This window comes from Monodelphis domestica, chromosome 3 (genome assembly GCF_027887165.1).
Source record: "Monodelphis domestica isolate mMonDom1 chromosome 3, mMonDom1.pri, whole genome shotgun sequence".
Lineage (NCBI taxonomy): Eukaryota > Metazoa > Chordata > Mammalia > Didelphimorphia > Didelphidae > Monodelphis > Monodelphis domestica.
In genome coordinates, this window is record NC_077229.1 from 425,286,822 (window position 1) to 425,310,571 (window position 23,750).

The window sequence follows — 23,750 nt, forward strand, 5'->3', positions numbered from 1 at the left end:
TTATACTCTAAGAACACTATTCAGCCATGAATCCTTTCAATGGTACCTAACAAATTAAGTACACTTTTTACTTCAAGGATTTTACATAATACTATTAAGAAAAGTATAAAAAAGAGTAAATAGCGACTTTCCTAAAACTATCATTCCAAAGTGTAAATAGTCTTAAAAATCAGTTCATCTCACTCTAAAAAAACCCCCCCAAAATGGCAATAAAAAGAACAGTCAGATTTTGTTATCAGTAAAGAAAGGTATAGCACCACTATTGTACACTAAAATAGTAGCTGTGGTACAACAGGATCGAAGACTTTTTTTTAAAGAGGAAAACCCATAAAAGAAAATTTTCATTTGGTAATAAATGTGTCATGCTACTTCAAATTGCCAATGACAAGATGAAAACAGCAAGGAGAATACATTCAAGTTAATGGAAACAAGTCTTTATTAAGTAACTTTTAATATCAGAAAAATAAAACTCTTATAATTCTCTTTACAGCAAATATATAATATCAGTGCTTTGGCCATCTTCAGTTAAAGGCCCTTTATCATAAAATATATGGTTTTTAAACTTTACTCAAATTGAATTTATAATCCCTATGACCTCCCTACATATACATAACAAAAAAGTGTAGTAAAATTAGCAAATACTAAACTATATTGATAGTTTTATCATTCTTAGTTTGTAGTTTATAGAAATGGTACACGCACCTAATATATGTCGATTCCTTGGCTTATTAGTTGCAGTGTACGATGCAATAAAATACAAAATACATGCTTGGTGAACATTCGTTCATATCTACAAGACGGCAGCTAAAGATTAGGCTTCAATACTGACATTTAACTATCCTACAAGCAATTAGCATTAAAGGTATGCATTACATCATAATATGCCATCAAGGCAACTTTTATACTGAAAAAAATCAAAATAAAAACCGTTATTTGTAAACTTTTATACGAAATGTAACTCTTCAAGTGGAAATAAAAAATAAAATTTGTTTATTTACTAGTTCAATACACATAGGATTTCATTTTTTTCTGTTATACCGAGAAAAAATGCTCTTTTGCGCCTTGGGAAAATAATGCTTCAAAAATAATTAGTAGAAAAAATCCGTTGGGATACCGTTTTGTCCTTTTTGATGTCAACACAGATTTGGGGTTGTACTGAGGATGATGAAAGTTAAAGACATCCACAGGTTGAAATGTAAAAGCTCATTTTAAATAAATCTTTCCTTATGATTGGAAATAGTTTTGAAATGAAGTAAACTGATTGCAGGTTATTGTCACAGCTGCTTTTTATGTATTATGCTAAGGGCATTGTTATCCCTCCCGCCCCCCCCCTCCCTTGATTACTAAAAATAAAATATATTTATAATGTGCAAGACAAATATGGATTGAACATAAAAATGTTTCACATTTAGATCTATATACTCTCTAAAAGTAATTAATAATAGCTTGATCGGACTAATGAATGGAATGTTAGCATCCTCACTATTAGCCAAAATATGTGCACCCCAAAGCTCTTAGTGAAATGAGAAAAATCCAAATAGATTTTTCCACATTACATTAAGAGAAACATTGGGTAGGAATTCACAATTGAGACAAATCCATTCCTGATCCTCTGATCACACCATCCACAAGAAATCTGGGCGAGATGAAGGTCAATGTAGCAGTTTTCTTCCCAAATTATTAAACAGTGATCTATTCAACTGCCACCAGCCCTATCCATTCCAATAAGTCAAAACTATGCATTAAAAAGTTACTTGCAATCCTGCAGAATTAGGCATAAGTTGTTGTAAAATAAAAAACCTGTTTTTCAAAACTGGCAGTGTAAAGAAGGCAGCACTGGAAGTGTCTGATAGATCAATAATGCCAAGTACCCTCCATAAACTTTTAATATGGTTAGGCTACGGGACTTATCGCCTTCAAATATTGGAAGTCACAACTTCTCTCTTAGGCCTATAAAGCCGATCATCTCTGTTGTTATGAAAGCTGAGTTGAACTCAACTTTTAATCAATCTTACATGAGCTATGTCTCTGTTTATTAGAATAGTACTTAAAACCAAACTAGTAGACAGAGACCACCTAGGTTTAGTGTTACCATAGCAGCCTTTTAGAAAATACAAGTTTACTAACAACTTTAGCCTAATCCCAATAAAGCCTGATAACAGTCATAAGAATTCATTAGGAAGTTTACTGGGGGTACCATTATACCCATGCTTTTAAGAGTCCATATAGAGATATAATATTATGTATATATATATATTTAAGAGTGAATTTGGATTGCCTGAGTAACAGCTGTCTGGCAAACTGGACATGATGGCGTTCTCTTTTCACAGATCTTGTTGGCACATTCCATGCAGAAGAGGTTGTGGCCACATGGAACTAGGGCAGCAATAACTTCATTCTCAAAGCAAATCACACAATCGTGCTTTCGTCTTGATTCTGGAGGTGAACTAGATGTGGAACCACCATTGGAAGAGGAGTAACTGTTGGTACCATTAGAAAAAGCAGGGATATATATTGGAAGGCCAACATGGTTGCCCGTACTAGGTGGGTCACTCCTAACCCTCCGAGCAAGTGGATGTTCTATGCCTTCAGGAAACGTGGGAGAGAGCCGAGGAGTTGATGGCTGACTTCCTCTACGCTGAGTCTTCATGTTACCAGAAGGGTCACCACCAAAACCAGAGAGTGGGTTAACTGGTTCAAAAGGAGTCCAGATAGTTTGGGAGGATGTTGGTAAAGAGTCAAAGGCAGGAGAATCAACTGCAAGATCTTCTGAGCCCACAGATGGTAGTGTTTCTCCAAACCAAAAGTTTCCTGTGCTGAATGGGCTTGTTGGACTGAAGTCTGCCAACCTATTGCTTCCAAAGTAAGAATCGGTAGAACCACTTCCCAAAGAACTGGAGCTATCATTTCGATAATTGGATATCATTCTGGTACGGCTCGGAGGAACTGGATTTGAAGAGAGCCATGCTGAGCTAAGGGTGCCCCCTTCAAAGCTCACATCTGTACCATTGTAATGGAAATCATTCTCTTCATTTAGCTCAATGTAGTTTCCAGTACGCATGGCAATATGCATTTCAATTTCTTCACGTGCTCGGTCTACATTTTCTGGCATACCTGTCACCTCAAAGACAGGCTCCTTATCTCTGCTTGGAGTAACTATATATGTGTGGGTCTGCTGCTGAATCCTTTTAATTGTTGCTCCTTTGGGTCCAACCACCAGTCCTACAACACGATAAGGTACTCTGACTTGGACTGTAGTCTGACCTGGCAAGTTAGGTGTGCATGGTAACCCCCCTAGTGCAGGACCATTTTTGTTGCGAGATGCTCGAATCATAGAGAAGTGCTCAGCAGCTGAGAGAATTTCCCTTTTGGCCATGGCCACATCTTCTTTCCGTCCAGTGACAACAAAAATAGGTTCTTCACCACGTACAGGTGTTTTGATATATGTATTTGTCTTGGCCCTTAGTGCTTTAATTTTACAACCTAAGAGAAAAAGAAAAAAAAAACCTTTAGTGGGGCAGGGAGAGAGGATCCAAGGATCAACATTCTTTTTAATGTTTTGTAAAGCCAAAAGACTTGTTGTGTTGGAACCAGAGGGAAACTGTTAATGCTTTTCTATTTTGAAAACTGCCAATTGCTCTTTTCCCTGTCAACTATGCAAGATTATTATATAGTCTTTGATAAGAGATTAGGGAAATGGCACATGATCTTTACTAGAAGGACACTCTTATGCTTAGAACAGGCCACTATTAAGGACTTTGACCAAGCAAAAGAAAATACTTGTGAGAATGATGACATCACTAAAAAACTGAGGGAGCTGGAAGAGATGCTACTATTAGGAAAGTAGTTTTAGTTAAATAAGATGTGTGTATATACCACAATTATGATAACTGAATCATTGAAACAACAGAACATGAGTGGGTTTCCCCCCCTCCCCCCCACTGTCCAAACTGCCAATCTGGATTAATTAAGATATTACCCTGTTGTACAGGCTAACTACAAACTCTACAATTCCAATAATAATTGTAGCACATAAATTTATAGAATGCTGATTCAAAAAGCACCTGAAAATTGTAAATTGTCAAGTATAGCACAGGGGGTTTGAGTACATGGTTCTTTGAAACACTCATAAGCAGAGATACTAATTCAAGGTCAATTATTTGTCTTGAGAATATACCTAATAGTCTTGCTAATTTAAAAACAGTTTAGTTTTGTTTATGAATACAATGCCAGTGTTAAGATACTATAATCACTATTACACACAGGAAAACTAGGTCAACTACTTGTAATTACAATAGGATAATTCAATTCAATAAGTATTTATGGAGTATTTATTCTGTGCCTGGCACTAGGAGGATACAAAGATTAAAAAAAAATCACCTCCCCCAAATCTACTACACAGTTCCCTATCCTTTGAGGATCTTACAAATTCTCCTAGGAGAAAACATGTATGCAAGTAAGCAGCTACAAGTACATACAGAGAAAATATAAAGTAGTTTTGTAGACAAGGAAGCCAGAGAGCACTAAAAACTACAAAGATCAAGGAGGTCTGAAGGCATCTGAATTGAGTTTTGAAGAAAGCTAGGGATTCTGTTAAGAAAAGGGGAAGAGGTAAAGTATTTGGGGGGTGGCAGGCTGTGCAAACACAAGATGATAGGTGAATATCACCTATGGGAGATGTAGGGCAATCTGGTTAGAGCATAAAGTGGAAGTGAGGGGAGAACAAGTTATTATAACACTCTGGAAAGACAGAACGAAGCCAGACTATGAAGGACTTTAAATGGAAACAGAGGAGTTTGTATTTTATCCCAACTGCAATTAGGAGTCACTGTAGCTTCTTAAACAAGAATTGATATTTTTAGATATGGATGAGGAAGACAGATTGAGGAAAGGAGAAATCTAAATTATTTCGGTTATATATCCTAATTCTTATATATCAAAACTGCAAGCACTGGAAGAATGTGGAAAGAAAAAGTTAAAGGTGGGTGTCAAGCAATGATTATACAGCATGACATCAAATTTCTGTCATTACACTACAGGAAGCATGGTGCTATGCTTTTGTTTTGCATCCAGCTCAAACTGGAGTGGGTAGGTTAGGAGTGTCTGTAATCAGTATTAAATAATAGCCTTCCACATAATCTATAATAATAACATGTAATAAAGACCTTACTTTATAAAATTTATTGAATTCCAAGGTCAGAAACCTGGAACATCAGCATTCAAACTCATTTAAGCCATAATAATTAAGAGATTCAAGAACGGGACCACTCAAAATTTCAAAACAAAAGAAATCCACTCATATTAACATAAAAGGAATGGTATTCTTACTTTTTATGTTATCTTAATTCAATGGTGAATTTCAAAAGTGATTAAATCACTTCTAGAATATAAAAAATGGTATTATTTTTCCCTATTGGCTGTTACATGGAATATCTAATACTTATTTCTTTTCCTTGTTCTATCCCGAAACCTTCCTCCCAAGCCAATACTTTTAAAACCATTGCAAAGTTTTAATTCTAAGGCAGAAGAATAGTAAAAGCTAGGCAACTGAGGTCAAGTATGAGGCCATATTTGACTCAGGTCCTTTTGACTTCTGGACTGTTGCTCTATGCTATCTCTTGTTAATACTTCTGATGGCTAAGAAGAAATATTTGCTTTATTTGATCAATGGAAAACCAATTCTCTACTTAGGAACAGCTGTCAAGCTAAGAGACAAATGCAATAAATGGATACAGTTAAGAGAGTAAAAGGATGTTTGGAGATCATGGGCAAGAAATTCTAACAACAATTCTCTTACTCATGGTGGGAGTTTGTCATTTCTATACCTAAGTTATCTTTCAATTGTAAAAAAATGAATTAACTTGATACTAGGGAAGTGAAATGGTGTGCAAAGAGGGAAAAAAGGGAGGAAGATATTAAAAGTGAGAATGACTTTTCCCTCCTTTCAGGTAGGGTTCCAGTGAGATACTGAAGCCATGTGTACACCAGATAAACACAAAGAGCTTAGGAAAATTGGTGAAGTCAAGGACTTGAACCAGCTTTAATTAACTAGGAGTACATTTAGCTGAATGTAAAAAAGACCAGGATAGAAGTTGAAAATGAACAAACAATATTGAGTGGAAAAATATCTAGTAGAAATAAAATGAACCCATCTAACACTACCAGGGCAATAGCGGAATTCTGTCTTATATAATGGTAAAATATCTGTTTGTTAGGAAATTAGAAGGGCAGCAAAATGGTGAAAAGACTAGGGGGAAAAAGGCAGCTCATGATACTATGTGTAGGAATATTGGGTCTGGTTTATACCAATAAACCAGATCAACACTATTGGATAAGTTTATCAAGAAGTGAAGAAGAAAATGGAATAGAATAAAAATGCCCTGGGAGCTTATATGTAGATGAAGTATAGGGAAATTGAGGCAGCATTAGACTAAGTCAGATTTGATGGTCATTACTGAAATATTAGATCCAAAGATCTGGTCTCAGCCTTGCCTTGCCTCTTAGCTTCTATGTAAAATTTTCACTTGACCTTTCAAAAAGGGACAGCAATGAAACTGTGCACATAGGAAAAACTATAAATGTTGTTTCTTAGGGAAAGGATCCTTAACTTTTTCTTTTAAATCATGAAGCAAGGTATCCTAAGAGACAGCATGTGCCATGCAAGTCAAAGCACCACTACCACCATACCTCCCCATCTCAGACAGACACAGATAGTCCAGGATCTTTAACCCAAGAATCTTTGGAATAGCCATGATTCCACCAACCTACATCCAGTATTTATCATTCTGGGAAACAGCCTCTGTGGAGATGTAGAGTATCAGGTGCAATAGCTATATAAAGAAAGGAAGACTGATCCCTTCTTTCACCTTATTTTCTCCTCCCTCCCACATTATGTACTCTTTGGTCCATTGATGATGTTAGATATTCTAAACACAAGACTCTCCAAATTCATTTCCACTAGCTCTCCTTCATGCCTGGAACTCCCTTTTCCCAATTGGTTTCTCAAGCCTCAGTCTAAATCCCCATCATACAATAAACCTTTCCACTTCCTTTCTTAATCTTAGTTCCTTTCCTTTGAGATTATCTCCAAATTATCATGTATCTATCATGTCTGATATATAGCTGTTTGCATGCTAATTCATTACACTGTGAGTTCCTTAAAAGCAGGGACTAGTTGAGTTGGACTTTATTTTTTTGGCCTTTTTTCACATCCCTCAGTGTTAGCACAGAACCTAGCACAATGTAGTTACTGCCTTGGTGAATAGCCAGTGTGCCCAAAACTATAAAGATAGGAACTGAAAATGCTGTGCATGGGGAACAGTAAAAGTAATCCATTTGGTTCTAGCGAAGTGTGAGAGGGAGTAATATATATTTAATCTACCTGAAAAAATAGGCTGGAGTCAGATTGGGAAGGGCTTTATCTTATAGATAATGGGGATCCTATAAAGCTTCTAAATAAGAATGAAAGTGTTAGGGATTCTTAGTAGAGTTATAATCAAATGAGCACCAAGTGTGTGCCAAAATTACAGAGATATAAAGGAAGGAAAAGGGGAGTTTCTGTCCTTAGGGAGCTCACAATACAACAGGGGAGAAAAATTAGTATTAAAAAAGCTATAGACAGGATATATAGGAAATAATTAATAGAGGGAAGGCACCAAGATAAAGGTTTGAAAGAGCTTCTGGTAGAAGGTGAAATTCTTGCTGAGATTTGAAGAAAGCCAGGGAAGTTATAGCAGATTTTTCCTATCTTTTCCAATAGCAAAGTAAATATTTCTTTATTATTTCCTGAGCAAGAGGTGGGGGATGGGGTTGAGAGATAAGAATGCAAACTCGGGGCAAATGGCAAGATACCAGAAGATGGTGGGTTGGATGGATGTGATCAGAATGATAAATTCTGGTTTCACTTCTACCACCTCAACAGCTAGGACAATTGAGAGGATTAATTATTTCAAGTCCAGGCCCAGAGGTAGAGCAAATTAACATTACTAGAGTAGGGAAGAAGGATTTCTGGGAAGTCCAGAGACCCACTGCTGCTCCTGCTAGTTAGAGGTGGGGCAAACTGAGCAGGAGGTTTCCTACAGTCAAGTGGCCAGTTTTGGGTGTTAGAATTTCATCTTCTTCAAGGACAGTTTTCATTAAAATCCAAATTCCTCAGGATTTGTTTTTGTCCTTATCCCAAAAAACTAAAGATCAGCCAAATTGGTTCACTATACTTCCCCAGTTATCTATGCCTCATGGCATCTTCAACGACCCATTTGTAGAGGTCAGATAAAACAAAAAACAAATCACAGAGATCACAGCAGAAAAACCCACTGGATTGGAAATCAGTATACACGAATTACTTGGTTTCCTTCAAGCCTCATCTAAAATTGTACCATCTATAGCAGTGATGGTGAACCTTTTAGAGATGGAGTGCTGTTCCTGCCCCTCCATACTGCATGTGATGCCCCACCTCCACACCAAATGTGGGGTGCACTCTGCTCTCCCCACTTACCCCACATAGGGCTACTGGGTGGAGCAGTGGGTGAAGTGAGAAATATCCTCAGTGAGTGTAGAGAGGGGTAGGGGAGTGGCCCTAGTACTCTGCAGCATTAGTTGTTCACCTTACCCCTTGTGCTCTCCCACTGGCTGTTGGGCAGAACTATGGGGGACATGAAAAAATGTCATCTGGCATGGTGGAGAGGGGGGAGGGGAGCAGCTCTACAGGAGTCCCTTTGCCTTTCTAGTAACAAACTTGAGCCTTTGTTTTCTCAGATATAAAATTCGGGTAATAATAATAAATAGCACATCCTCTTTAGGGTTGTTGTGAAAATCAAATGAGAGATTTGTTGGGTTTTTGGCATTTTAAAAGCACTTGGCACTATGCCTGGCACATAGTAGGCACTATATAAATTTTTGTTTCTTCCCTACCCATTTACCCTTTCAGATCATATGTAATTCTTTTCTATACTTTTCTTATAAATCCTTATAAACTCTTATAAATCTACCCAACTAGAGGATTTTCTATAATTTGTTATTGTTTTCAGCAGACTACTACACAATTGATGTGTTCTTTTTTACTATTTTCCTTTTCTGAACTTTACCTCGATGTGACAAATTTATGCCAAAATAAAGTCAAGTAAATTGAGCTACTTAATTCCCACAAAACCATTAAACAGAGTATTACATTAAGTTCAGCCATTATAACTAGGACGTGTTAAAGCATTTCAAAACATTGAGAATTGTGCTTTCTTAAGAACAAAATGAAGGCTTGAACCTTAAAAATTAACAGTTAAAGTAGGTTTGGTTTTATACTGTGATATTTAGCAAATTACAATCAACAGACTGTTAATAATTTTGTTAAAGGGTGTGAATATTACAGTTCCATGATCTGTTTTTAGCTGACAAGTTTGTATTTTGCATTACTAGTTAAATTATACACATTGTATTAAAGACTTTCTAAAATATTCAACATTGAATAACTTGAGAAACCTGAAATTTTCTTTAAAATAATTGAAAGTTCTTAAAATTTCCTCCTGTTGCTATATCATAAATGAAGTGAAACCATGTCCTTTTAGATGTGCATATAATTTGTGAAGCTCAATTCTTTTACTTCTTGAAAAGTTTGTTGGATAATGTGGTAATTTGTTTTGGTTGACTGCCATACATATGTGTAACAGGAATTTTGTTACAAATGAGCACCAGATATTGATTCTTCACACGATCAACTTAAAAAACTTTGAATAAGGTTAAACGATTTCTCAGGTTCACATAGCTAGTGTCTAGGGTCAAATATGAACTCAGACAGCCCTCCCTCCCCATTTAGCTCTCTATCCTTTGTACCCTCAGCTATCTCCAAATTGCAAAGTTGGCAGGTGATGAATCCATTGAAGTATTAAGAGTATAAAGTAGCTCTTAAGAAGACAGTTTTTAAGTCAAATGTGTATTTAGCAGAAAGTCAAAAGACCTCAAACAATTTAACTACTGCTTCAGCATATTTAGAAAAATTATTCTCTGAACAGCCCCTTGAATTCAACTCATGTGATACAATCAAAAGGGTTGGGGAAAAACATTAAAAAAAACAAACTAGAAAATAGTAGAAATACTAATTTAAAATTGCATTCAATACTGTGAGGAATACTAAAATGGCATTTCCTAACAAACTGGTTGCTCTGAACAGTTTCTCACAGGCTAATTTTATTCCTATTTATAAATTGGGAAAGCAGGGAGGTTAAGTGATTAAAATGCTATAATTTTACATATGCAGTAGAATTAAGTTCTAAGTCTTTATTGTTATCTTCTCCCAGGTTTCCAAAACTTGAAACACACACACACACACACACACACACACACACACACACACACACACACACACACACAGAGTAAGCAATCACCACTTGGACTTCTGGGTATCGCTATAAGCAGGTTAATCTATTATTAGTGTCACAGTTACAGAAACTTAGTTCCCAGCTTATTTAAATTTACTTCAGATTTTTTAAATAGTATATTGTTGCAAACTTATGTTTTTGTCCATTCTCATTTCCCCTCGCTCTTCTCTCCCTACATGCTCCCAAGAGGATTGTAGTTCCCCTTTATGGGACTTGGGGGTGATGGACTTCATTTTCAGAAACCCGTCCTTCTGTAAAATGCAATCTCCAGAAACTCTCACTTCCTCAGATAATTTCTGACCCTGGCTTCAGAACATCATGGAAACCATCATACCCTCAGGGTCAGGTAATCTTCCCCCTACCTTTCTTCCTTTTTATATATAAGGCGACCCGACCCCCCCCCCCCCCCCATTATTAACTCCATTAAGAGAAAGACTATTAAAAACCTTCGGATGTTTTGTACTTATCTCTTGAACTTATCACTAAAGTGTGTGGAATCCAGTAGACAAAGTTTATTGACTCCAACTCTGACCTTCCCCTTCCTACTACTACTATTTCTATTACAAGACCCTTTAACTCCTAAATTTCTTTATTATTTGTCCTGGAATTTTCTGACAGCATTACCACCACTTCCTAGCTGGCTTCTATTCTGGCCTATTCTGGCTTCCTTCAAGTCCTAGCTAAAAACCTCACCTTCCACAAGAAGGCTTTTCAGATACTCCTCAGCCTCAATGCTAAATGCCTTCCCTCTGCTGATCAACTCCAAATTACCTCGTATTACATCTTGTTATATATTAACTGTTTGCATGATGTCTCTCCTATTAGAGTGACTTGTCTTTTTGGTATCTCCAACACTTAGGGTACAGTACCAATAACATAGTAGGTGCTTGTTGACTGGCCTTTGAAAGTGAATCTGAATTTTAAAATGAGAACTGTGATAAACTATATAAATTTGAAAGATTGATCAAAAACACAAACAATATCCAAAAGCTAACAAATTTTTCTTTCCAAATATTTTAATCTAGTTAAAAGAAGTAGTGTAAAGGAGAAGACAAATGATAACTGACAATATAAGACTGTAAAAAAGAGGCTGATTCATGAATTTGTTAACTGAGGTTCTAGGCAAGAACTGGCTCTTCTATTCTTTGTCAATGGTGATTCACCTCTTTTCTGATATACACAGATAACACCCTCACTACTGGCTTCAAGGACCATTGTTTAGGGCAAACTATCTCCCCTTAAAAAAAGCAGCAGGCCTTCATCTGTTTGTGCCTCGGACCTATATTATACAAGAGTTGATACTTAGGCTAGCAAAACTTCTTCCACACATTTAATCCCTCATTATTTTAATAGAAATCAGTTTTATGAAAAGACCAAAGGGGGGAGGGGCACACAGCTAGGTGACTCAGTAAATGTGGTCCTGGGATCAAATTTGGTCTCAGCTACTTCTTAGCTGTATGGCCCTGGGAAAGTAACTCAATCTCCCATTGCCTAACCCTTACTGCTCTTCTGCTTTGGAACCAATACATAGTATTTATTCTAAGGTAGAAGGCAAGGTTTAGGGGAAAAAAGGGGGTGGTGTCAAATTAATTGGTCTTTTGTAAATTTGTGTGACCTCATGAATGTGAACTAGTTAAGAGACCATTTTTCATTCCCCTCCATCTTTCTGGGGTTAAAAAAAAAGCTAATAAAACAATTTAGAGTAAAGCACAACAAAACCCACTGGATAGTTGGGACCCAATTGGAAATTTTACCTTTAAAGTTTTAACAGTCTAATCACATAAAGATTTGTCCACATTATCCTAAAAACAAGAGTAAACCAGACTAGGATTATTTCCTGATTAAGTAGTAAACTATACTTAAAAATTGTATATAGAAAATCGCATAATTAGTTTTCTTAAATTAAAACGTCAGAATTAAGTATTTTTTCAGCCCATTGCATCAGAGGTTAATAGTACAAAAGGCCAATAATAACAAGAGATTTTACTTCTCTTTGCCAATCACTTGCCATGTGATCTTAAGTAGTACATTTGTAAAATGGGATATGACCACTTGCCTAAGTGGTCACAAGTCTATTGTGAAGCTAAAATGAAAATAAATTTGATTATGTTTTGAAAATAGATAAAACACCAAAGAAACACAAGGAACATATCAACATCTTCTCGAGAAATGGGACTCAATTTTATTAGATATTATAATGAACACACATTAAAAGAAATTGCCAGAAAGCTGTAGCTATGAAGTCAGATATTCCTCCAGATTGGATGAAATTCCTGTGGCTTTGAAGGGTAGGATATCCCAAGGTTTCCATAAGTGCTGCAAAGAGGCATATTGCTAAGAAAAAGCCAGGGCATAATATTTTTACTGTTTTTACTACAATGCTCAGAAAGCCATGGGATTTAGCCATGATCTTCATCAATCAAAAATCAAATATTATGCACCCATGTTCAAAGTATTGGGGATATAAATAGATTAAAATAATTGTCCTCAAGGAACTTTTCCAGTTAAAAAATGGAAATTAATGGGAAAGCAGTATTTCATTGTGCAAACATTTTATATGGTTCTTTGTTTAATCTCTAAAAAGCAGTCACTGGTTTTTATTATAATTTATGGATTTATGTACTTTAACCAGATAATCTATTTTCATGTCTTTTTGCTTATATATGTAAAATGTAACTTAAAATATAGTTTTCAACAGTAAATACTTCATTTCTAACTTATTTTAATAATTCAATTTCAAACCAATTTGGTCCTCTTACTTACAAATTTAAGATTTAAAAATAATATCTTAAAAAAAAAAAAAGCATACAAACTACCATGATGTCCCTCCTCCTGGTTCTCCAAAATAGGACATGCCAAACTTTTCAGCTCAGAGGATAGATATGCCCTATAGTGTGAAATTACTTTATTTTATAACAAAACAAATTTGAAGATACAGAAACACATTTTCTTTATACTCCAACATCCACATTCAGCAAAATTCAATTTAAATGCTTATTTTAGATGCAAAGTATTCTGGAGAAAGAAAAACAATTATTGACCTCAGGAAGCTTATAGTCAATCAGTGAGGGGTAGAAAAAGAAGATATGCACAAATAAATGATTTATTAAAGAACATTAAAAAGTTCTATTGTATTTGCACAGAATAATCATTAAAGAGTTTCTATTAAGAAAAGCATCCCCTTTAGTTACTGAATAACAAGGCAGCATTAATTTGTGCATTCATTCACATCATTATAGTTAAGAAGATCAGCACCACCATTAGAAAACTATTTTCAGACTTAATTTTTGCAAATCTCTATGGTAACCACGCATAGCACTCTAAAAGGAAAGTAGAAAGCATATAGGCCACTAGGGAAGCACAAGAAATGAAATTTGTTATGTTCTGTTTCTTAAAATTCCTATCAATAGATGATTCAAAAGAGATGATCATATAGACAATCTAGTGACAATCTAGTGTTTCCTAAAATGAAAATTTGTTTTCTTCAGTAGTACCTTTATAAATCTACATGTATTAACACACTGTATTGTGGGATGCATACTGAAAGTCTTAAAATAGAATATTTCCTACATTTTATTTAATTTCTTATTTATTTTGTTAAAATTTTTAATTACTTTGTAATTGATTCTTAGGCTACTGAGGAATTGCTGATGGCCAAGCATTTTGACTCAGTAAATAATGATGAACATCCACATTATTGTTTCCTTTTCAATTTCAAAATCTTTAAGAGGACAAATATGGCATCCCTCCTTTACTATGCAATAGTAGTAGATACTCATAAATAAACCTGAACAAATTGCCAAAGTTGTGACTCTGGGGAAAAGATGATAAAAGAGGGGGAAAAAGGTGAAGCAGCAATAATGATGGATAATGAATAAAAATTAGATTTAGGAGCCTCACCTCCCAGTTGCATAGTAAAAAGTGCTTTCTCATTCACTTCAACTAATCCTCAGAACATCCCTTTAAAATATATGGGATAGGGACTTTCTCCTTCCACCAAAAGCTCAGTAAAGTTAAAAAGAGACTTGTTGAACATCAGAGAGTTTGGCAGAACTTCATTGAATAGAGTTGAATATTCTTTACATGATACCTATACTACACTGCCTGTGCAGAAGCAAAAATGGCAAGTTGAAGGAAATTGGAAGTTGACAATGTGTATATTTCAGTAAAATTAAAAAGATCATATTCCAGAAACTGCTTGTTGAATTAGAACTTTCACAAAACATATTCAGTTTGCTTAAAGAACAAAACACTTGATATGAAAGCACTATATTCCAAAACAGCAGCAAGCATTTTCTGGTGGCAAAGTGCTCCCTTTTCTATAAAAGGTTAAGAAATCAGTGATAAATTATGCAAAACAATCAAAGGATCTCCAGGGATCCTTATGTAGATTAGAGGGCCTTGTACCTCCAACTAGAGGTTGACACCATAGATTTACAGGATAGTACTACATAAAGGCCAACCTTCAAAAGAACAAACCAAGAAGTTTTCAGACACTTGAACTACTTGAATAATTGTCTAGGTGGCTGACAACTATGGGGTAGGTAGACAAAACACTCTTCAAATGCAACTGTTTTTATTTTCCACTTCCTCTCCAGTGAATATTTCTCATTAGCTGAATAAGGCAGGAAGAAAAGGCAACAGAATTTCCACCCACATGCAAAACAATTACAGTCACTTAGTCTTTCCCAATAGTTGCTAGTGCAAACTGATCTATTAAGATAAAACTTATAAATGATCTCAAAGCATTTTTATTCAAGTTGTTTATTAAATTTCATATAGTCAATGATGATTTCTATAAGCCTAACTAAAGCATCTGAAATCAGTAATTAACCAAAAAACCATTATCTTTCTGCAAACATAATATACTATTAATAGTGAATATTGAAATAGGAACTGGACCTATGATTTCACCATGTTTAAGGAACTCAAAGGTAAGTAAATTCCCTTTGAAACCATAGATCAGAACCTTCTCAGAAATTTATCATCTTAGAGAACAGCCTAGAGGGTAATAAGGGTTAAGGACCATGTCCATTTTCACATAACCTAGCATGTGTTAATCAATCAACATTTATTAAGAAGATACTCAAACCCAGATTTTTTTCTAGCTTCCAAACTAGATTATCTTATTGGGTTACCCTTCCTCTTTATTCCTCATCTCTTCCTCTTAAATTGATTTAGGTTTATGCATTCTATTTGTCACAGAGAATGAGATTTCTGGTAATGTAATTCAAGTCATAAAGTTAGGCCTTTTTTCTAAGATAGAAGAAAAGCCAGGGCTAAGGCAATTGGAGTTAAGTGCACACATGTGAATTTAACAAACGGTAACTGTTGTTTCAGCCAATCACTTATGAAATGATCAACATAGCACAGAAATTAATATTTTATTCCAGGCTTTCCTAGGGATTTGTACTAAATTTAAAATTTTCATCTATGATATGATACTTAAAGGAATTATCATGTAGATGGCAAATGTAGGAGGCATGGCTAACACTGGATGACAGTCAAGTTCCAAAAATATTTTGAAGGGTTAAAATGTTGGCCAAATCTTAAAAAAAAAAAGTGGAACACAGCTAAAAGTAAAATGGAAAGTTGTGGGTTGTGAGCTCCATCAATGGAGGAAACCCTCAAGTACATAAGACCACAGATTTACCTATATGAATAAAGGTAAACTCTTATACCCATGCAAAAAAAAAAAAAAAGCAAGTTTACTGGGACAAGTTGGGGGGAAGTTAGGCTAGAAAACAGCATGTATTTAAAAAGATTTTTGTGTTTTATTATACTTGCAAATTCAAGCAGGCAATTACAACTAATCACTGTAGTTTGCATTTAAGGAGATGATAGTACAACTGTATTCTTTAGATCTCAGCTGGGGTACTGAAACTGTCAGATTTTACAATGGAAGATAAAGGTATTTGTTATGCTCTTACAATGTACCTTTACAAGAACCATGCCAAGTCTTTTACAAATACTATTTTATTTGAACCCCCTAACAATCCTGTGTATTGGGTGCTATCAAAATCCCCAGTTTATTATTGAAGAAACTGAGGTAAACAAGATATTTAGCAATTTGCCCAGGGAGACTTGCTAGTTGTTTAAGTGTCTGAGGCCAAGTCTGAAATTGAGTCTTCCTGTTTCCAGGCCAGACTTTTATGCATAGTGCCATGGATGAAAGGCATGCTCCCTCTCCCCCAAGCTGAATTATGGCCAAAGGAGGGCAACTAGGATCAAGTCAAAGATCAACTGAAGTAAATGGAGACATTTAAACTGGTCAAAGATAAGATTATGGTGGAGTGGAGAGGAGAGGCAGAGTAGAAAATGACAGCAGTCTTTCAAATATGTGAAAGCTCAGCTGGTGGAAGAGGAAAAATTTTCTTAAGACTGAAGTCATTCAAAGGTGGGCTGCCTTAAGAGGTAGTAAGTTTCTCCCTTTAATGGGAATGGTAACTTGTTAGGTATACTATAGAGGAAGATTCTTGTTCAGGCACAGGTTTGATCTAAGAATTTGTAATTTATTACTGTGTCCTTGAAGACTTGGAAATTCTCTGGGTCTCATTTGTAAAATGGGAGGGGGGGGGGCCCTAGATTATTTCTAAGATCTCATGATTCTAATACCTGTTGTTCCTATCCTAATATAATTATAAATAGCATGTAATAACTACAGTTTAGCTATATTAAAAACCAAAAGCTGATCTACAAAGAGAATCTTAACTAGAACTGCCTCAGGAAACTGGGAAGAAACTCAAAGCAATTACTTCACAATTATGGCAACACATACCATACTTGTGGTCAATAAATAAGTGATGTTCCATTTGTAGAGTATTTAAAGGAAGAGAACTGAAGAGAATTTAAGGAACTATTGTCCATCTGTAAGTTCCTTAGAACTTAGTATCTTGTTCATTAATTAAAAGCATGCAAAGTCTCATTTTTGACTTTCAAAATTTCTCATAATCTACCCCCTCTTACTTTTTCTGCCTTCTTACACTTTAATTCCCTAATATATACTTTTACATCCAGTGACACTGGTCTCCTGGCTGTTTCGTAGACTCTTCCCCATCTCTCAACCGCAGATATTTTCTAGAGCTGTCCCCCCACCCATGCCTGGAGCACTCTTCCTTCTTATCCTACCTACAGACTTCCTGGTTTCCTTTAAGTCCCAACTAAAATCCAGTCTTCTACAAGAGAAACTTCCCAACCTCTTACAATTCTAGTGTCTTCCCTTTGATAATTATTTCCTGTCTTGTATATTGATTGCTTGTTGTCTTTCTCATTAGATTGTGAGTTTCTTGAGGGCAGGGATTTTTTTTTTTGCCCCTCTGCATTCCCAAAGCATAGCACTGTGTCTGGCACAAAGTAAGAGGTTATAAATATTTACTGACTGATAGACTTTAGGGTGGACTGTAGTTAATATTGTAAGGGAAACCTTGAGTTACTAGGCAAGAAAACATCTCACCCAAAAGAAAAATTTAACAGTATTATAAACAAAACCTACCATTTAACATTCTACTACTTTTCTTTTAGTGCACTTTATATCTACCTCATGATGGACTTGACTGTCTCTGACACATTCTACCTAGAAAACTGCAATGGCTCCCTATTCCCTTAAGGATCCAGTATAAAATTCTATCTGGCATTTAAAGCTCTTCACAGCTTGGCACCTTCCACCCCTCTACACACTGATTCAACTACAGTGACCTTACTTACTTGCTGTTTCTAGGACATTCCATTCTATCTCTTGTTTCCATGTCTTTTGTAATGGCTATTCCTCATGCCAGGGAAAGCTCTTCCTCAGTTTCCCTGTTTCTTTAGAAATTCAATGTTTCCAGTTCCTCTAGTTGCTAAAGCCTATCCTTAAAAATTACAGTATTTACAAATTGCTTACTATCTCCAGTTTGATCTCATAATTTTAGAAAATGTGTGTTGAGAATTGTGTAACTGGAAAAATAAAATATATATTTAAAAAAGTGGAAACTGAAAAAATAAAATAAAACTATAACATAGGGATCAGTTCTGTAACAAAGTTAATCAGAACTGGCAAAAATAAAAAATTAGAGGGTCTGGTACATAGTTAAGAGTTTAATAAATGCTTACTGATTGACAAACCAATCCAACAAAATATGATTTCAGTGACAGGCATTGGGGATATAGACAAAAGCAGTACATGCCCTCTTGAAGCATACATTCTAAAGTTGGGAATGGATGTACAAGTAATCAATATAATTTGAGGAAAATTCATTAGCTAAGGGAACAACCCAAATGAATAAATATTTAGTGTTTTTTTCATGGCAAACTAATACCTTTACAAATGCAGACTTCAAGTTTTCCTAATTTTAGAGGTAATGTTTATTAAAGTGCCATGATATACTTTCATAACCCAATTTTATATGTATTTTACAATTATTAAGAGTTCTCATTTTTACCCTTTCTTTAATTACAGCCCACATTACTTTTCATTTCAAAATGAGAAAAAAAAATCTCAATATCGCCCCCCCCCCCCCATTTAAACATTTACAGATATCCACAATGCTGTGGGGATAAATTTGTTTTATTTATTTTTTTAATTTTTGAAAGAAACTAAACTGAGGGCTATTGACACAGAAAGGATCTTTATGATTCCCAACTCCATTTGTCCTACTATCTGCTTCTTAATTGAAGTCATAAATGTCTCCATTTGTGACATAATTCACAGAACTAATTAAGAGATGTTAAATAGCCTGATGGCTTCAGATAATGAATAAATGGTAGGAACATATATTCTTTAGGTAGGGCAAATTTTTTTTCATTTAAAAAAAAAAAGAATTCCAAGAATAGAACAAATAATCAAGCCCTAGTCATTAAAAAAAAGGGGGGAGAAATGAAAAGCCAGGCAGCATTGTGTATAAGAGAAACCTTTGACTTGGAGTCTGGAAGACCTGGGTTCAAAATCCATTTTAGTCACTAGCAGTGAGATCCTGGGCAAGTTAAGTAATCTCACTAGCTTCAGCCTCTCCTGTGAAATGAAGTTGTAATACACCCTAGAGGGTAAATATCAGATTTGGCAGATTTGGCCCCAAGGGCCATAGTTTGCTGACTCCTGTTATTGAGGAAAAATTACCACACTATTTAAAGGCAATACACTTTTATGAAAAAGCATTAATTATAGATCCCCTCTAATTCACTAATAAGTAAATGGGTAGGAAGACTGCTGTTACAGGAACTTCTTTAGGTCAATAACAGAAAACCAGATCTCAGGCCAGCCAAATGATATAAACCATGAGAAGGGGAATAATTCTGTGCTCTAAAATAAGATATAGAATAATTTAAAATAATCCCTCTCAAAGTTGTGACTTCAATGCTAAGAGGAAAAATAAATAACAAGTATGAATTTAAATTGTATCCACATCCTAAGAAACAGGATCCTGCTTCCTAGTTAACAAGAGTGTAGCTCTGGTTACTATATACTCCAGAAAATGATTTAAATAAAAGAGCACTTTCAATGAGGCTTTACTATTGCATTGTCCTTTGTCAAACCATGTGTTTTGAAGTCTGTACTTTTAGTTTGGAAAATATGGTCACAGTTAGCATTGCCCAAGGAGGAAAAAAAAAACCCCAGAACACCAATCTCATCTACTACCTCTTGAGATTCATACTATAGAGAAGCCTAGGATTAATTCATTTGACTTATGGGTTGTAGATTGAGTGTTGTAAATGAAAACCTGATTAATGTCAACTTCATAGTATTTTAAGCCAAAGGGGAAACAGTCAATGATAGACTATTAAAACTTAATGTGCCTTTCCAAACAAATATTCTGTAAAATAGAAAGCATTTTATCCATTACTTAATATCCTCACTTTATCTACATGGCATTCAATCCCAATTCAGTTGCATTTTATGGTCCCTTCCAGCCTTAGCTATTCTTTAACTCTGATTTAAAAGCCCTATTTTATAGTCAAAGAGGACTATGCCAACCATGGAATAGGCCCAGCAGCAGTTTCCTCCTTCCTCACTATGTTTGGTTCCATTTTTCCTGTCTTCTAGCTACATAACAAAATTCTTCCCCATCCATCCTTTAAGACCCAGCTCACATTCCAGTGGGACCACTACTCTTAAGCCACAGTTACTAAGTTGTATTATATAAGGTAAACTCTTACCTCAACTGCCATCTCATTTTGGCTGAATCATTTTTATAGCTCTTACACACTAGCTTGTATTCTACTTATTTGTACACATGGCAACTCTTACCCAGATCTTATAAGCTCCTTGAGGATAGAAACTAAATTCTAAATTTTGTAACCACCACTAACGGGTTACATTCCCTTCTAATCTCAGCACTCTGCCTCAAAGAGCTAAATACAACCTATTCAAGCTTAACTTTTCACACTGAAAGTAATGGTAACATAATAGATTTTGAGTCAGAAGACCTGGGTTTGAAAACAATTTACTACTGTGAGACACTTGAAGTCCCTTTCTTCTCATTTGTAAAAAGAGGGGTTGGATTCTAAATGAAGACTTTCTAATAAAGTGTCACAGATTGATTAGGCTAAAATTGTAGGACTCCTTTTCAGTGTTAGACTATGTCACCTTTGAATGGTACCACACCATAGAGTTGCAATGAGCCATCCAATCTCTACATTTCAGATGATTTTGCTTATTAAAATCCTAAAGGAATAAAGTGAGAAAATCTTGACATTTGAAACCACCATTTCAACAGAACTCTTATTTATGTGTACTTTAGACTACTTGGGAAAGATGAGCTCATTTGGGCTGCAGCGCCACCATCTCTTTTCATTTGACCCCAACAATGCTGTCAGCTAGGAAGAGCAAGAGTGGGTATGGCAAAAGATCTACCTAGTTAAAAACGTACCCAACTCTGGTAGGAGGCATTGGATGACTTTTATTTCTTTAATTACTATAGGCTACACAAAACAAATCTGCTCTTTTCCAAAAAGATGTATGATACTGGAAGTGCTTTGGGCCTCACATTCCCTTTACCTTCACAAATCTACTCCTGGAATGTGACATAGGTTCTTTGTCTGAACAATGTGGGAGGAGTTTGTGTGAAGTACTGAGGTGCTAGCAAAAGGAGAATTTACTAAATACTGTTTAAATACATACATTTATGAACCTTATTAACAGGAGTACATACTATAGTGGCACCATGGGTATATTTAATCGTGTTCTAAAAAAATATAAAGGTTTTATGTTGTCAGTATGAAGCCCTTTGGAAACACTCAAGAATCATTAAACCAATATACATGGATCATTATAGAAAAGGTTGCTCCTTCTCAAAGGCAAGTTTCTAAAGCAGAAATATGTATCACACCAATATTCCCTTAGTTTCAAAGTTAACTCATTCTGCACTGTTTGCTTTGGTCGATACACTAACTGAATAAACTACATAAAGAACACCGAAAACTGCTGGGTCCGGCTCTTACAAGGAAGTTCAGCAAAACCTTAATCATCTGCACGCTGGACGCTCCCCCCAGCCCGCGCATCCACTTCCCACCTACCTAACCCGCCTTTCCCCACCTTTTGTCACCAACACAGCAAAGTTAGAACTTATCCGCTTTTCTGAGTGGGGTCTCAGGACCATAAATGTCTTTTAGCTGAGGCGACATTAAAGAGGTCCCCGCGTTCTGAACCCCAAGTTCCCCCATCCCCACCGCACCCCCCCACCAGCCGGACATTCCGGCCTGGGGTCCCGCGACGCAGTCCCCAGACCTGAGAGAACTCTGGCTACCGAAAAGCGGAGGAGAGCCGGCGGGTGCCGGTGGGACGAGCCCCCCACCCCCGGACCCGTCTCTCCTCCTCACCACGCCCGCCCTCCTCCCCTCTCCTTTGTCCCCACTCCGGTCAGGAGCCCCGGCTACTACTCACCCTGGCGACCGACGATCTCGGCGACGTGCTCGGAGCTGGGCACCGGGACGCACTCAGTGGTGTTGACGCTCTTTCTCCGGAGGAGAGCCGCCTGCTCCCCGTTCAGCGCGGCTGCAGCCGCCGCCGCCCCCCCGCAGCCGCCGGGGCCGTAGGCGTGGGACAGCATCGCCGCCATCATGCCCTGGGGATCGTCCCCTCCGTATAGCACCCCGGCCGCCGCCGCCGCCGCCGCCGCCTCCCGAGCGTCGAAGCCCGGGGTAGGGAGCAGCACCGAGCCCAGGGACCCGCCCGGAATCGGGTGGCTCTGGGAGGTGGCGGCGGCGGCGGGCGGCGAGAGCAGCAGCAGCGGCGGCCGGTCCTGGTCCTCCTCCTCCTCGTCGTCCTCCTCTTCCAGGTCCTCCTCCTCCAGCAGGTCCCCGTCCACCTCTGCTTCCTCCTCCTCCTCTTCCTCCTCCTCTAGCTCCAGCCCTGCCGTCTCCGGGGCCCCGGGCCGGCCGGGGTGAGCCCGTTCCTCCGGGGACAATCCCACCATCCTCCGGGCCTGAGCTTGAGCCGCTGCCACCGCGGCCCGGAGCGACGGGTCGGTGGTGTCCGCCTGGCGGGGGTCGTCAAGGCCTAGCGCGGCCAGGCGCTCCCGCAGCAGGAGCCCGTCCCGCTCGGGCTCCGGACCCCCGGGGGGCGGCGGCGGCAGCGGCGGAGGGGGAGGCGGGGGCGGCGGCTGAGGCTGCGGCAGGGGGGCCGGGGCCGCCGCCAGGGCCAGGGCCGCGGAGCTGCCACTCGGCATCGCGGCGGAGGCGGCGGCGGCGGCAGCAGCGCGCTGTCAATGGCGGCGGCGGGAGACCGTGTCAGGCGAGGCGGGCGGCGAGCCCCATGACCGACCGGGCCCGGGCCCTGCTCAAAGCGCAAACACCTTTCCTCAGGGGAGCCGGCAGCGGCGGCCGGAGAGCGCCAGCGCCGCCCGGGGACCAGAGGAGGAGGAGAGAGAAGAGGAAGAAGAGGAGGAGGGACGGTGGCAGGGGAAAAGGAAAGGAGAAGGCGGGGTGGCTGAGGGTGGGGGCAGCGGCCGGCGGGCGGCCGGGCGGGCGGGCGGGCGGCGGCAGCGGCTGCGGCTCCTCTCTCAGGGTTTCTTTTGTTTCATGGCCCCAACCAGCCCCCGGCGCGCGCGGCGGAGGCGACGCCCCACGCCTCTCTCCGAATGAATCCGGCGCGCGCTGATTGGCCGCTTTCAAGCGCCGGCCGCCCGCCCACCTCCAGGAGAACCTAACCCTGTACCTTGCCCCACCCCCACCCCCCCTTTTGGGGCCCCACCCCCTTCCCGCCCTGGGCTCACTGATTGGACGACTGGGGTCTCGACGAGAACCCCGAACCCTTCTCCTTCCGCTCTCTCCCTTTGCCCCGCCCTCAACCCGCTCCAACTAAGGTAGGGAGATAGACTGTGATTGTTCTCTCTCCGCGTCACTCTTTGTGACGTTAAGGGGCGGGGGCGGGGAAAGGAGGAGGGACGAAGTCCCTGTGGTCGCCGGGGT

At 38.4% G+C, this 23,750-nt stretch overlaps 1 protein-coding gene across 1 annotated transcript; it reads right to left on the reverse strand.

Moving 5' to 3' along the window:
- Window positions 1-418: 418 nt before the first annotated feature.
- On the reverse strand, window positions 419-23,502 carry MEX3C (mex-3 RNA binding family member C). Its single transcript, XM_001362235.5, has 2 exons — window positions 22,225-23,502; window positions 419-3,483 (listed from the first exon to the last, which is right to left on the reverse strand). Exons 1-2 carry the CDS (start codon window positions 23,006-23,008, stop codon window positions 2,258-2,260), a joined length of 2,010 nt encoding a protein of 669 aa, XP_001362272.3. The 5' UTR covers window positions 23,009-23,502; the 3' UTR covers window positions 419-2,257.
- Between the last annotated feature and the right edge of the window lie 248 nt (window positions 23,503-23,750).